Below are 13,613 nucleotides of genomic sequence, written 5' to 3'. Positions count from 1 at the left end.
AGTTCCTGCTCCCTTGGGCCCAGCAGGCTTCCTTGAGTGCGGCTTCGGGTGGCCCACCCCTCTGCTCAAGAACATGCCGTGGCTCCCTGCTACCAACAGGACCAAAGCCATCGTGCTGCCGCGTTTGGCATTCAGGGCCTTGCCAACCTGCCCCACCAGGAGCGGCGCTCTAGGCCCCAGGGCCGCGGCCCGCGCTCCTCTGCAGTTCCCCACCCCGGCCTGCCGGCTGCCCCTCTCTGTGCCTTTGCTCAGGCAGTCCCTCTTCCACGCAGGCCTTCCCTCCACTGTTTCCCCTGCTCGGTCTCCTGCAAGTCCTTCCGGCGTCCGCGAACTCTCCATGTGACCTACCAGGCAGACCCAGGATCTCCCAGCCGGAATCAGCGGCCCCCTCCCCAGCCGCTCAGCCCCCAGGCAGGCGGGAGACAGGGCTCGAGGCTGGCCAGAGCCGCAGAACACTTCTCCCCCCAGCCCGGCAGGTGTCTTCCCCCGAGGCCTCCCCGTGTCCCCCTCCCCCGGGGTCGGGGGACTGAATGGTCCGGAGTCCGGAGTCCTGGGAGACCCAGGTCCCCTCGCCAACTTGGAGGCGGCGTGGGAGTCCTCCTCACCCCTCCCCACTTCAAGGAGAGCCCCTCCCTTCTCCGTCCCACGGTGGCGGCTGCTGGTGAGCGCTGTGGAAAAGGACTCTGAGAAGCCCTGACGTGTGGGCCTCGAGGTGCCCCCGCCGCTTGTCCCCTCAGACTCACTGCTAAACCACAGGCCGGTGCACATCACCTCACCGTGTATCTCAGAGCACTGGGGGCAGGCGCTCAGGCCGCGGGCACTAAGGCGGGCCTGGGACTGTGCGGGGGTCGGGGAGGTCGCCCCGGCCGCAGGTCTGCCTGGGGGTGCCGGGGAAGGAGGGCGGCAGGAGGGTAAATGTGGCTTCTCCTCCTGTGGAGCACGACAACTGCCCACGTGGGGCATGTGACAGGGAGGTGAAACCCACCGGGGCTGGCTCACCTTTGCCCCACCCGGGGAGGCTGCCCCTCCCTCCCCCCTCCCCATGCCCCACCCCTCCCTGCACCCCCCCACCGTCCCCTAGCCGGAGGCCCCGACACCGTGCTCCAGAGACACAAGGCCTCTCAGGCCCCGGCAGCGCCACCCACCGTCCAGTCCCGGCAGCACCGTCCTCCGCATGGCCAGGACCAGGCCCAGGGGCGAGCCAAAGAGGAAGAAGTCGGACACGTCGAAGTCCAAGCGACCCAGGCTGACCTCGGGCGGCGGGAGCCCCCCGGCCGCGGGGGGCTCGGCCTCGTCCTTCAGCACGTTCGAGTGGATGCTGCCCAGGGGAGAGAGCCCCGGGAGGGCGGTCAGCGAAGGAGCGGGGGTGCGGAGGCTGAGCGGGGAGAGCCCAGCCCGCCGCCTCCGCGGCGGGGCCCGGAGTCAGAGCCCGCCGGCCAGCCCGGAGAGCTGACGGCCACCCTGGCGCGGGCCACCGGGGCCCGGCCGACAGCCGGCTGAGGCAGGTGTCGGTCGGCTCACTTTTTCTCCGAAGGGCCAGACGGTGAATGGTTTAGACCGCGGGGCCGTTCGGCCTCCGTCTCATCTACCCAACTCTGCCGTTGTCACCTGCCGGCAGCCAGAGACCGTACTTGGACAGACGCTCGCGGCCACGATCCCGTAAAACATTTTCTCGGCTGGGCTGAGGGCCTAAGAGCACCTAAGCATCCTGCAGGCTGGCAGGCCTGCCCCATCGGGCCGGCTTCGCAAGGGCCCCCGGTGAGCTCCCGCGCCGTCTGCCGGCGGAGCCCGGCCTGGCCGGTACGCGGACCAGCCGGACGGAGCCGGTCCTGCAGAATCGGGCAAGTTCATTGTCACCCGGGTCCCAGGCCACCTGCAGAACCAGGTGCAGACAGCGTGCGCTTCCCTCCCGCACCACCTGCGCAGGGAGCAGGGCTTGAAGAGAAAGGTGGGACACACAGAACTGCCCCCCGTCCCAGCCCGGGCGCCGCTGCTCCCGAGAGCCGGGCCGACGCTGTTTTGGACCCAGAGCGGCCGCCGAGGCCTGGCGGGCAGGAGAGCCGGGCGCCCCTGGACCGTCCAGGTGGCACTTAAGTGCAGCTCAGAGTGTGAGACGATCCAGTGGGATCCCGGGATCTACGAATCAAGTAACTGAATGCAAATTCAACTAGAATATTCCAGATGGAGGAGAGAGGGAATTTGAGAAATAACAACGGAAAGAGCGCGGGCCAGTCCCCCGCCGGCCGTGCGTGAGGGGTCGGGGTAGCCGGATCTGAGTCCTCGGGCTCCTGTCTCTCCCCGCGAGGACAGCGCCGGTGTCTGACGAAACTGCCATCTGTCCCTACGCTAGAGGGAAAAGCTGGCTGTGCTGAACCGGCTACCAGAAGCCTCCAACTTCTTGTCGCCCTCCGGATTTGGGGCCTTCTTAAAGGACTTTTCAAGGGCGAACCAGAAAAGTCACGACTTCACCCCGCAAGCCTGATGCGCACTGAGGCTGACAGAGGGGCTTCGAACAGTCAGAGATTTGAATGTGCGGGGCCTTTGATGGAAGGATTTCTCTTCGGGGAACGAATGCACCCGAATGAAACAGCCCTACACACGCGCCAACGTTTAGGCACGCTGTAATTTCCCAGAACTGGAAGGAGCCAAGTATCCAATTACTGGGGTGAAGGGAGCTGTCTGTCCGCTCACCCAGTGAAACGCTCCCCGTTAAGAATATTTACCGAATACGTATCACGTGGGCAAAGGATCGGAAAAGATCCCGGTAGAAGGGTTCTTTTTCCAAGGAAAACTAAACGCAAAGGATGTACAAAATACGTACAAAGAGGAAGACCCCGAAGCGGTCACAGGGGACCTATTTTGCAAACCTCCTAATGGCCCCGTGACACTTGCCACTTGGGTAAGAAAGGAGCGAGGACAGACAGGGCAGAGAACGGAGGGACAGCGCGGAACAAGGCCTGCTTTCCTAGGTGGGTCCCTTGTGCCCTGATGAGTGTGCCCGTAACTCACTCAACTCTGCAGAAGGGACCGCACCAGGGACCAGGAGTCGGAGTCCGGCCCCAGCTGCTCGGCGCTGGCCGTGTGATCCCAGGACGCTTCCCGGCCTCCAGGAGCCTCCACCGCCCCGTCTGACAAACAGAACGACCCCCCGGAGCGGCTCGCAAAACACACCCGCATCCGCTTTTCCACCGCCTTTTCTTAAGCAGCAGTGAAGCGGGCCGGGCGTAATTTTCCCTTTGCCAGAGGTCGACGCTGAGCATCCGCGACGCTGGAGGGCCGTCTCCTCTCTCCGCAAGTCGGGGCGGCGCAGGGACGGGGCGCAGGGCCCACGGGGAGTGCCCGGGGTCCCGGCCTCTCCGCGCCCGTCTACGGGCCTCCTGAAAGGGCCTGGGCCCCGGGGCCGGTCCTCGCCGCCCCGGACGCCGCGCAGGAAGGAGGACGGGGCCCGGGAGGCGGTTACCTGGACAGGAAGGCGTGATGCTGGCCGATGGCCTCACAGTCGTAGGCGGAGGAGTCGCTCTGCTTCCGAGGCAACGGCCTCTGGGGCTCCGGGGCGTCCTCGTCCGGCTCGCCGGACACGTCAGTGCTGCTCTTGCCGAGACGCTTGCCGCCGGCCAGACCGCACGCCTCGTCCGCCACGACGGGGGCGCCCTTTGGGGTCGCGCAGGGGACAGGAGAGCACTGCAGCCACCACAGACCCCGGGGCCCCGTGTCCTCCCCCGGGCGCGGATGAACCCCTTCCTCCCCAGACGTCGGGTCAGCACTCTTGCGAAGGAGCGCGGGAGCCGCCGAGTCACCGCGGGCTTTCGGCCCGGGGCCGCCCACCGGGGGTCCGGACGTAGGCGCCCGACCCCGGCCTAAACCCGCCCTCCTCCCGTAGGGCAACACTTCCGGGGTAGCGGCCGCCTCACCTCCCCAGGACAGGCCCCTCCCCGACCCCCACCGGCCGGCCCGCACCTGGGTGCTGCTGATGCTGCCCCTCCGGCTGCTGCTGCCCGGACTGTCACCCGAGGGCCCCGCGCTGTAGCAGATGGCATCGAAGGCCAGGAGGCCCCCCACACAGTCCCCGATGAGACACACCTGGGGCACACACAGCTGGGGCTAAAGGCCCGCCCGCCGCCGACCCACCGCCCCCGTACCCGGCCAGAGCACCAGTCCCCTGTCCCCGGCAGAGTAAGGGACCTGTCCCGGAGAGCCACTGACAGAACCCCTGTGGGGGATGGGTGTTCATGCCGGGTCAGGGTCGGCCCGAGGGCAGCAGTCAAACTAGGGTCAGGGTCAGCGTAAGGACAGCAGTCAGGCCAGGGTCAGGGGTCAGACTCGGGTCAGGGTCAGCCTGAAGGCAGCTGTCAGGCCAGGGTCAGGGCTCAGACTCGGGTCAGGGTCAGCCCGAGGACAGCAGTCAGACCAGGGTCAGGAGTCACGCTCGGGTCAGGGTCAGCATGAGGACAGCAGTCAGACCAGGGTCAGGAGTCACGCTCGGGTCAGGGTCAGCCTGAAGGCAGCTGTCAGGCCAGGGTCAGGGGTCAGACTCGGGTCAGGGTCAGCCCGAGGACAGCAGTCAGACCAGGGTCAGGAGTCACGCTCGGGTCAGGGTCAGCCTGAAGGCAGCTGTCAGGCCAGGGTCAGGGGTCAGACTCGGGTCAGGGTCAGCCTGAAGGCAGCTGTCAGGCCAGGGTCAGGGGTCAGACTCGGGTCAGGGTCAGCCCGAGGACAGCAGTCTGACCAGGGTCAGGAGTCACGCTCGGGTCAGGGTCAGCGTAAGGACAGCAGTCAGGCCAGGGTCAGGGGTCAGACTCTGGTCAGGGTCAGCCCGAAGACAGCAGTCAGGCCAGGGTCAGGAGTCAGACTAGGGTCAGGGTCAGCGTAAGGACAGCAGTCAGGCCAGGGTCAGGGGTCAGACTCAGGTCAGGGTCAGCCCAAGGACAGCAGTCAGGCCAGGGTCAGGAGTCAGACTAGGGTCAGGGTCAGCGTAAGGACAGCAGGCAGGCCAGGGTCAGGGGTCAGACTCAGGTCAGGGTCAGCCCGAGGACAGCAGTCAGACCAGGATCAGGAGTCAGACTAGGGTCAGGGTCAGTGTAAGGACAGCAGTCAGGCCAGGGTCAGGGGTCAGACTCAGGTCAGGGGTCAGACCCGGGTCAGGGTCGGCCTGAGGACAGCGGTCAGGCTAGGTCAGGGGTGGTTAGGGAGGCAGGCTGTCATACCTGTCCACTGAAGCCGATTCCGTCAGGGGACTTGAGGAACTCTGTGTAGACCTGGTTGGCCCGCTCGATGACGGTGGCCACCGCGTCCTGGTACCCCGGAGAGGAGATGGCCAGCAGGGGCAGGGCGGCCAGGGGGACGTGGTCCTGGCTGTTGCCGAGGCAGCCCTCATCGTGGCTGTAGGGGTTCAGGCTGCAGACAGGGTCAAGGTAAGCCCGGCCGGGCTCAGGCAGGGGCAGGTCTGGGGCTGCGCGCCGGGCAGAGGAGAGCACGGGCCGGCCGTGGCTAGGCCCCTGCTCGGGGCCCTCGAAGCAGAACCAGGCAGGAGCCACAAGAAACAAAGCACAGACGGGGGCATCGTCCCCGCGCCAGCCCAGGATGTGGGCCTGGCGTCTCCTGGCCGGCCACCTTCCCCTGCCCTCTTCTGCACGGCCCCAAGGGACACCCCGATTTGGAGGAAGCCGCCTGGTGTGGATCAGGGTGGGGACGTATCATAGCAGACTTCCCGGAGGAGGTGCAATCTGGACTAGGCCTCAAGGAAGGCTTTACGGACGCTACAGAGGAGGAGAGAGAGGGTTCCAGGCAAGGGGACCCGCGTCAGCCACAGCTTGGAGACGGACACGTAGCTGTGCGCATGACATGGTGTGCACCGTCCTGGGGCGAGGGTCCAGGGCCGCGGGCTTTGCGGAAAGGCGTGAGCCCAGAAAGGACCGAGAGCTTGCTCTACGGCATCCTCGCTGCCCTGCTTCCCCACGTGCAAGCCTTTCCCTCTGCCGTAGCTCAGACCCCTCGGGGACCAGCTCCTGCCCGGCCCCCCCCCCCACCCTGCCTGCCGTGGTCCCCTGGGGCATCAGAGCCAGCTGGCTGGAGCCCCCGCCCCACCCCACCCCCACCCAGGGCCCAAACTCAGGTTGACCAGGGCCCGACATGACCCTATTGGGGGCAGGAGCGGGGGGAGGAACCAGGCCCGGGGAGCTTGATGCCTTATCCCCTCTGGCCGGCTTCTCTGTGGGGACCCGGACACCCTCTCCCCGGCCCACTGTCCTCGAGAGTGCGCCATCCACGCCGGAGGACGAAGCCGTGAGTCACACGAGCGCTCAGCGTCCTCGCAAACACTCCACGCGGTGCTCCCGACGCGATCGTCCCCACGTTACAGATGAAACAGGCCGGGGAAGGTTCCCTGGCTCTTCCCGGGCGTCCAGAGCGCCTGGCCCGCCCGCATCAGAACACACACCCGCACCGGGCTCTGAGCGTGCGGTGGGAAAGCCAGGCTGCCCGGGTTCGATTCCCGGCTCCATTCTCTGGGTAACCCTGGGGGCAACTGCTGGGCCTCCCGAGGCCTCAGTGTCCTCGGGGCCAGGGGACCGGGCCTACTGAGCACAGGGAGCCAGCACCACCGGGCTCGGCAGGGCAGGGCAGGGCAGGCCGGGCGCACACCTGCTAACTGCTCGGGACCCTCGCTGACCACTCCCCACCAGCGTGTTCATGGCCAGTCAACGTCTGACATCCCGTGGACGCCCCGGCAGGCACCTCCCGCCCCCCTCCCCCCGCCGCCGGGACAGCACTCCCTCGTCAACCCCACCAACCTTGGCCAGTCCACGTGGGCAGAAGGGACTCACTTAGAGACGAGCGAGAAGGCCTCGGAGCAGACGGCAGGACAGGGCACGAACTTGATGAGGATGTGGCCCAGGGCCGCCGGGAAATGGGCGCGCGTGACCTTCTCCAGCACGGAGCCGAAGGTGTGGATGTCGGCCGCCTTGCAGGCCGGGTCCCCCGCACCCGTGTCCAGGACGTTGCCCCCGTGGAGCACCAGCAGGAGCACGTGCGTCTTGCAGGAGCGCCGCGGGCAGCCTTCCTGAGGAGGACATTGGGCGGGGTGGACACGGGAGGCAGGGAGAGGAGGCGCAGGCGCGGGGACCCTCGGCCCCCGGTGTGGCCCCCTGTGCACGCAGAGGGGGCCGCCCAGGCTGCTGGCGGAGCAGGCCCCTCGCTGTCAAGGCCCCAAGGGCCCCAAGAGACCTTCTTGAGGGGGTCTGAGCCGGAGGCCCAGAGACAGACAAGGACCTGCCCAGGGTCGCACGGCAAGTCCGGTGAAGAGCAAGTCAAATGTCCACCGGCCTGGGGGTCCCCCTGACGTCCTGACCACAGGGAGCCCAGACACCGCCAGGAGCCCCGCCCACCTCATTGTCTTCGTGGATCTCGATGCTGCCCTGGGCGGGGAACCTCTGTCTTCTCAAGGAAACCCGATACAGTTCTCCTGCGGGGGGACAGAGGACTCAGCACCTGCAGGCCTCCCTCCCTGGGGCCCCAGCGTCCCCGGGGACCCAGCTGGAACGACAGCGTCCAGCCCCTGACTCCAGACCAACACAACCAGAAGCCGTTGTCCCCCCAGGGCCGGCCCAGCGCACACGCCGTCCCCGAGGCCAGGGAGGGCGTCCCGGAAAAGGCTGTCCTGCTTCCCTCGCCAGTAACAACAGCAACCATGTGCGTGCCATCGGGGGACCTCTAGTGAGGGACGGAAATGGGGGCCGAGCACCCTCCTGAAAAGTGGAGAGCTGCATATTTTAAAACTGTCTGCTTGGAGCCATCAGAGCCGTAGCAAGGCCTTGAATGTGGGGACCCGGGGCCCATGGCAGGTGGACGCCCAGAGAGGCAAGGCGGCGTTTGGGTGACCTCTGGGGTGAGGCCCCTGTCACCCCCCTGCAAGAAAGGCTGTCCTCATTTCCTTCAGCTGCCACCCCTCCTCTGGGGCCTCCAGGCCCGAGCCCCTGGTCCCTCTAATGCAGGGACCCGCAGGCGACAGCCGAGAAGCAAATCTGGCCCGCGCCCACTGCTGTTAATAAAGTTTTACCGGAACACCACTGGGCCCCCTGGTTCACATCCCGTCTGTGGCTGCTCGCACACGGGCCTCAGCGACAGAGTTACACAGTTGCACGAGTCCTCACAGCCTGCCAAGCTGGGAGTATTTACCGGCTGGCCCTTACAGAGAAGGCTGTGTGATCTAACACCTACATTCCCAATGTCACCGTGCTGGGCTCTCGGGTGGAGAGAGACCTCGAAGACACCCCGCGGCCCCCTCGCTGCCCACCTGGGGCCGCCTGCCATCCTGAGGAGCCCACCCACCCACCACGCTGACCTTGCTTCCTCTCTGTTCTCCCCACAAGGAGGATGTTATTTTGTACGTGTCTGGACCACGTGGCGAGACTGTGGACCACTCGTGTGCTTTCAGTGACGGGGAACTCACTCCCTCACTCCTGAAGCAGCCAGCTGCATGCTGGGACGGCCCTTTCCTTCTTTGCTCCCCCTCCCTCACCCACCCCACCCGAACCTGCTGCACCTCTTAGGGGTCATGTGGGGGAGGGTCCTTCCGGGGCTCTGCGGGCAGGGGTGCAGCAGGTGTGGGTGGGAGCCTGACCGAGGGTCTGGGTTAGGACACCCGCCCCCCACCTTCCCGGCCCCAGGGTACTCAGCAAAGAACACGAAACCAGAAGCTGTTCTCCACACAGAAGTGTAATTCTGAACGATTCGGTCCTTCTGGTTACCGCCCTGGTCTAAGGGTAACTGCTTTATGGGCTCAGGGCTCCCGCCCACACAGACAGGAATTCGTTCCCTAAAGGATGGAGGGGTGGCCCGGAGGAGGAGGAGGAGGAGGAGGAGGAGGGAACGAGGCCAGGCTTGCCCGGTACTTCCCCCGGCTCCTTCCAGCGGCTCACTTCCTGGGGACCTTGCCCTGGGCCCCGTGCTCAGGACAGGCTCCTGACAAAACACAGAACTGGCCTGGGTTTTGCTGAGCACGTATTATGTCCCAGGCACTGTCACCTAGTCCCCACACCGCCCCTGAGTTCTGGTCCTCTGGGTATCAGCCCCGTTTTCAGACGAGGAACCGAGGCTCATACATCCTGCCTCACGTGCCCCAGGCCGCAGGGTTAGGCTGAGCGGCCGGCACCCAAGTCCCACGCCCAACCCAGGACGGTGCTGGCGAGTGGTACCTCTAGGCCTGCCACGCACACACCGCCCCAGAGCAAAGCAGCCACGTTCCGTGGTGCGTGTGGCCTCGTTCGCGGCTCCAGGGACGGTAAGACCAAGAGCTGTGTGCAGCTGAGGTCCCCTCTGGCCCCGGGGGACCCCTCACTCCTGAGGCCGGGAGACACCCGGTTCAGACAGCGCCCGCGTCCACATCTTGCCCCCCCCCCCCCCCCCCCCCCCCGCCGCGGTGTGAGCCGGCCCTCGGCTTCTCGGTTTCCTCTTCTGGACGCGAGGATGACAGAGGCCACCCCCGGGGCGGGCCGGAGGATAAACGAGCTCATACACGCACAGGCCTCAGAGCGGGGCTCCTGGCTCCGGGTGGGGGAGGGGGGCTGGGACTGACAGGGTGGTCCTCAGCACCCCTCGCCCCTTCCCTGGCCACGGCAGCCAAAGACATCTTGCTCGGGGGACAGAGGAGGGGAGGCCTCGCCCGCAGACCTAGATCCTGCCGCCGGGAGTGGGCTAACGTGACTGGAGGGCCCTCCAGGAAGGCGCGTCTCCGGCGTCAGCAGAGGCCCCTGTGGAACCCAGGAAGGCGGCCCGCGCCCCCCGCCCCTGCCCTGCCCACAGCGCTGTGCTCTCGAAGAGCCAGGCGTCCCCACCACAGTAACGGAGGCCGCTGGTTCGCCCACCAGACACGGCAGGCTCGCTCCTCCTTGCCTCCTGCTGAGCCCTGTGCCTGGGACGGCCTTCCTCCCCGGGCAGACCAGCAAACTCCTACCTGTACTTCAAAACCCTGCTCAATCGTCCTGACATCTGGAAAGCCTTCTCAAAGCCACTGAGGCAGAGATGGAGACCTCACAACATGCTCAGCAGGGCCCGGCTCACTGTCATTGCTGTGATCACCTCGGGGCCCCTTGACAGCCGCGATCCCCTGCTGTCACGGCCTGGCGTGGTGTTTTTGGGAAAACTCGCTCCAAGCAAAGATCCCAGGGTGCACACGGCCCGTGAGGTACCCCTCTGCTCGTCAGCGCCGGGGAGAAATTGGGTTCAGGGAAGTGTCACCCGCCGGGATGTGCGTCTCCTGAAAGTCCCAGGGCAGCTGGCGTCAGGGAACCGAACGAGTTCTGGGCCTGGGCCTCGTCGGTCCCCCGCCACAGGTTCCCCCAGAGCCCCCGGTGACACAAGCCGCCGACAGGGTCTGGCGTGGCGGGGAGCCCCAGACCCGTTTCTGCCAGCATGGCCCTATCCAGGCGGGTCCCTGCCGAGCCCAGATTTGGGGCGGGGTGGGCCCCCGGCCGTCTGCTGACCCCGGCGCCCGCCCCCAGCACTCCCGCCAGCTGAAGAGCAGAGGCTACTTTTCCTTAATTGCAACCTTGGAAAGGCACACGCTGTGATCATCCTTCTAATGACCCAAGTGCCACGTTCCTCTTGAGACAGGGGCCGAGGTCGGCACCCACGCGCTTGGCACGCAGAGCAAAGCGGCACCGGCTTGGTCGTGGGGCCCACTGTCTCTGCCCCTCCCGCTGCCGGGCCGCGGGGACCCACAAGGGCTGGGGGCTGGGGGCGCCCCTGGCTGGAGCTGGGCGCCCCGTCCCGTCACCCCTGCCCTCCAGGGAGCACAGCTGGGCCCAGCCTGCGACCGCGTGGCCCACAAGAGCACCCGGTCCTCTGTGAGCTCACGGACGCACACACACCACACGCTCGGCCGTCAGCGCGAATCCTGGGGAAGAACCCAGCGGCTCTGTGACCTTGCCCTGAGTGCGACGCGGGACGTGTCCCTCCCTGGGAGCTCACAGGAGGAGGTACAGCCTCACTGCACGGCCAGCGGGGGCTCAGGCCACGGCCCCAGGCCCCCAGGCGAGCGTCTGGGACAAGCACACACAGCACGCGTGTGTGGGCGTGGAAGGTCCAGGGGCGGGAGCGGCCGGCCCAGCCCGAGGGTGGTTCTGTTTGGATGGCGGGATGACGGCTGGTGGTTTTCCTAACCGTCCTGTATTTTCCAATTTTTCTCCAGCGAGTGAGCCCATATCTAAGTCTAAAACCATTTACGAGTGTGTCCGCTGAGCACACAGCACAAATGTCTGTCACACTTACAACAGGAACGCCTTAGACAAGCCGCGGTCCCCTACTTTGCCCCACGCGAACCCCTCAGACAGAACAGGGAAACGCCCTGCCCTCTGGGAGCTGACGGCCGGCAGCGAGAGGACCCGAGAAGGACCGTCTGCGGACGGAATACACCTGAAACACAATCAGTGAACCAAGATCCTGCGTTTGGGTTCGGGTTCCAAAACCGGGTCGACACCATGGAGGCCTCCTGGTCCACCGGCTGGGCCCAGAGACACCTCGATGAGCCTGAGGACCTCGGGGCCCTGGGGTCGTGCGACACAGGCCTAGGCTGGGCAGGGGGCCTCCGAGGCTGCGGGCACATCCCTGCCCCCACAGCTCAGGCCGCTCTGGGGGCTCACGCGGGGCCCCGCCGGGGGGAAGAGCAGGCTCGAGGACGCGTGGCACCTGCCCGCCAATCCCCAGGAGCTGGGTCTGGGTCACCAGACAGAGGGCAGAGCCCCGCGAACGGGGTGGGGCGGTTTCTGGGGGGTTCCGAGTCTCAGCACTCAGGAAAGGTTCACAGTCGTCCAGGAGGGGCCAGGAGGAAGGAGCGAGTGGACGCGGGGCAGTGCAGGGTGGGGGTGGACGCTGAGGCCCCGCTGAGACAACTTAACCCTTCCAGGGTCAGAACCCAACCCGGTCAGCCTGGATCCACCAGCCCACGGGGCCCAAACCCCGGAGGGCCGCTCAGCACCCCACGGAGGCGCTGTCCCAGACTAAGACCCCAGAGGGTCTGGGCCCCAGATCCGGCCCCTAAAAGCACACCGTCGGGGGCAGTAGAGGGGCCACACCCCGGGGGGGAGGGGGTGCCAGGCTCAGACTGGGGGAGGCACCATCTTGAGTCAGGCCCCAGGGAGACGTCAGACACACTAGAGACCCTCCTGGCCCGGGCAGGGCTCAGCACCCCGTTCCAGTGCCTCCTCGGCATGTGCCCGGGGTCCCGGTCCTCCTCCAGGGTCTCAGGCCTCCCTACACTCACAAGGGAGCAGGGTGCCCTCCCTGGCTTACAGATGAGAAAGCAGGGGCTCAGGAGGGGCCGTGATCCCCGTGTGGGTGAAGCACTGGGGACGTGGACCCAGGCACGGCGTCGGCACAGGACAAGGCACCAGAGCAGGGAGTCGCTCGGCGAAATGACCCTAAAAGGCCTTTTCCTCACCGCCCAGATCAGCAATCACCGTGCCGCCCAGCGTGGGGGGCACAGCCCTTCCCCATTCGTGGCCGGTGACAGGAGAAACCGTTCGACCCCGAGCGGGGCGGTTTGGAACGTCATTCGAAGCACCGAGCACCCGCGACGCCCCGGGACGGAGCCTTGGCGCGGAAAGGCACACGTGCACGCTGAGCATCGCCACGCCGCTCGTGACACCAACGGAGAACCACCTGCGCGCCCAGCCCTGGGGGACCGGCCGGCGCACCCACGGCAGTGAGCCAGGACGCGGGTAGGGAGACCGGTGCGCCCCCCGCGGCCCGAGGTGCGGACGTCACCCCGTGCGTCGTCCCCCAAGGGGGGCCGGGAGGGAAGGCGCCGTCTGCTCCCGTCTGCGTGCGGCACGAACAGAGACACGCACAAGCAGGTGTTCTGGAGGTGTTCGGTTCCCGGGGAATCCCGCTGCCTCTGGGAGGGGCCGGGTGAGCCCACGCGTGCGTCGCGTCTGTTCCGCCGGGAATCCGACCGTCTCTCTGCGCTGCCCGCTCAGAAGAGCTTCCGGTGCCCGTGCAGCGGGCGGCGACTTTTCTGAGACATTAATTCCGATTTCTTCCCTCTTGGGCTTCTGTGCCGCTGGGGAGGTTTGCCGCACGGCTTCCTGGGCTGTTTCCAGAAGCTCTTTTGTTCCCAGGAGGAAAGGATTTGGGGAAACAGATTCTCTCAGGCTGCAGACAGACCCCCGCCCCCACCCACGTTGGTCTCGGCCTCCCTACGAGGGCTCCGGACGGGGCCGGACCGCCGGCCGGGGCCGCAGAGCAGGACGCCGGGGACCGCCGGCTGGGGCTCCCCGCTGTGGACCGACGGTGGGGCAGGGTGCTGGGCCGCTACCTACGCGCCCGTGGGTTTCCCTAAGCCTGTGAACAAGGTCCTTTCAGGGGACCCTCCCCCAGTCCTGTGTTGGCACAGCCTTCCTTTCCCCGCCGGGACCCTGACAGAGTCATGCGCCAAATTCTAACAGCTCCACGGAAATCGTGTGCTGTGGTCCCACCTCCCCTCGGAGCTCAACCCCTGGGCCGCAGGATGGTTTTCAAACCTCTCCTCCCTGTCACCAAGGGGCCTTTGCACATTCTGCCCCCCAAGCCTGGACTCTCCTTCATGCTGCTGTGCCCAAATATTTCCTGTGAAACTTCCG

The 13,613-nt window shown here is 66.5% G+C and overlaps 1 protein-coding gene across 1 annotated transcript in view; it reads right to left on the bottom strand.

Moving 5' to 3' along the window:
- Positions 1–13,613, bottom strand: part of PITPNM3 (PITPNM family member 3) — a 54,207-nt gene that overhangs the window by 15,231 nt on the left and 25,363 nt on the right. The window contains exons 6-11 of the mRNA XM_042967179.1: positions 7,383–7,459; positions 6,822–7,057; positions 5,205–5,394; positions 3,958–4,080; positions 3,461–3,651; positions 1,146–1,318 (exon numbers count right to left, since the gene is read on the bottom strand). Coding sequence (XP_042823113.1) covers positions 1,146–1,318; positions 3,461–3,651; positions 3,958–4,080; positions 5,205–5,394; positions 6,822–7,057; positions 7,383–7,459 — 990 coding nt within the window. The remainder of the gene's footprint in view (positions 1–1,145; positions 1,319–3,460; positions 3,652–3,957; positions 4,081–5,204; positions 5,395–6,821; positions 7,058–7,382; positions 7,460–13,613) is intronic.

This window comes from Panthera tigris, chromosome E1 (assembly GCF_018350195.1).
Source record: "Panthera tigris isolate Pti1 chromosome E1, P.tigris_Pti1_mat1.1, whole genome shotgun sequence".
NCBI lineage: Eukaryota > Metazoa > Chordata > Mammalia > Carnivora > Felidae > Panthera > Panthera tigris.
This window is presented reverse-complemented; position numbering and strand designations above follow the sequence as displayed.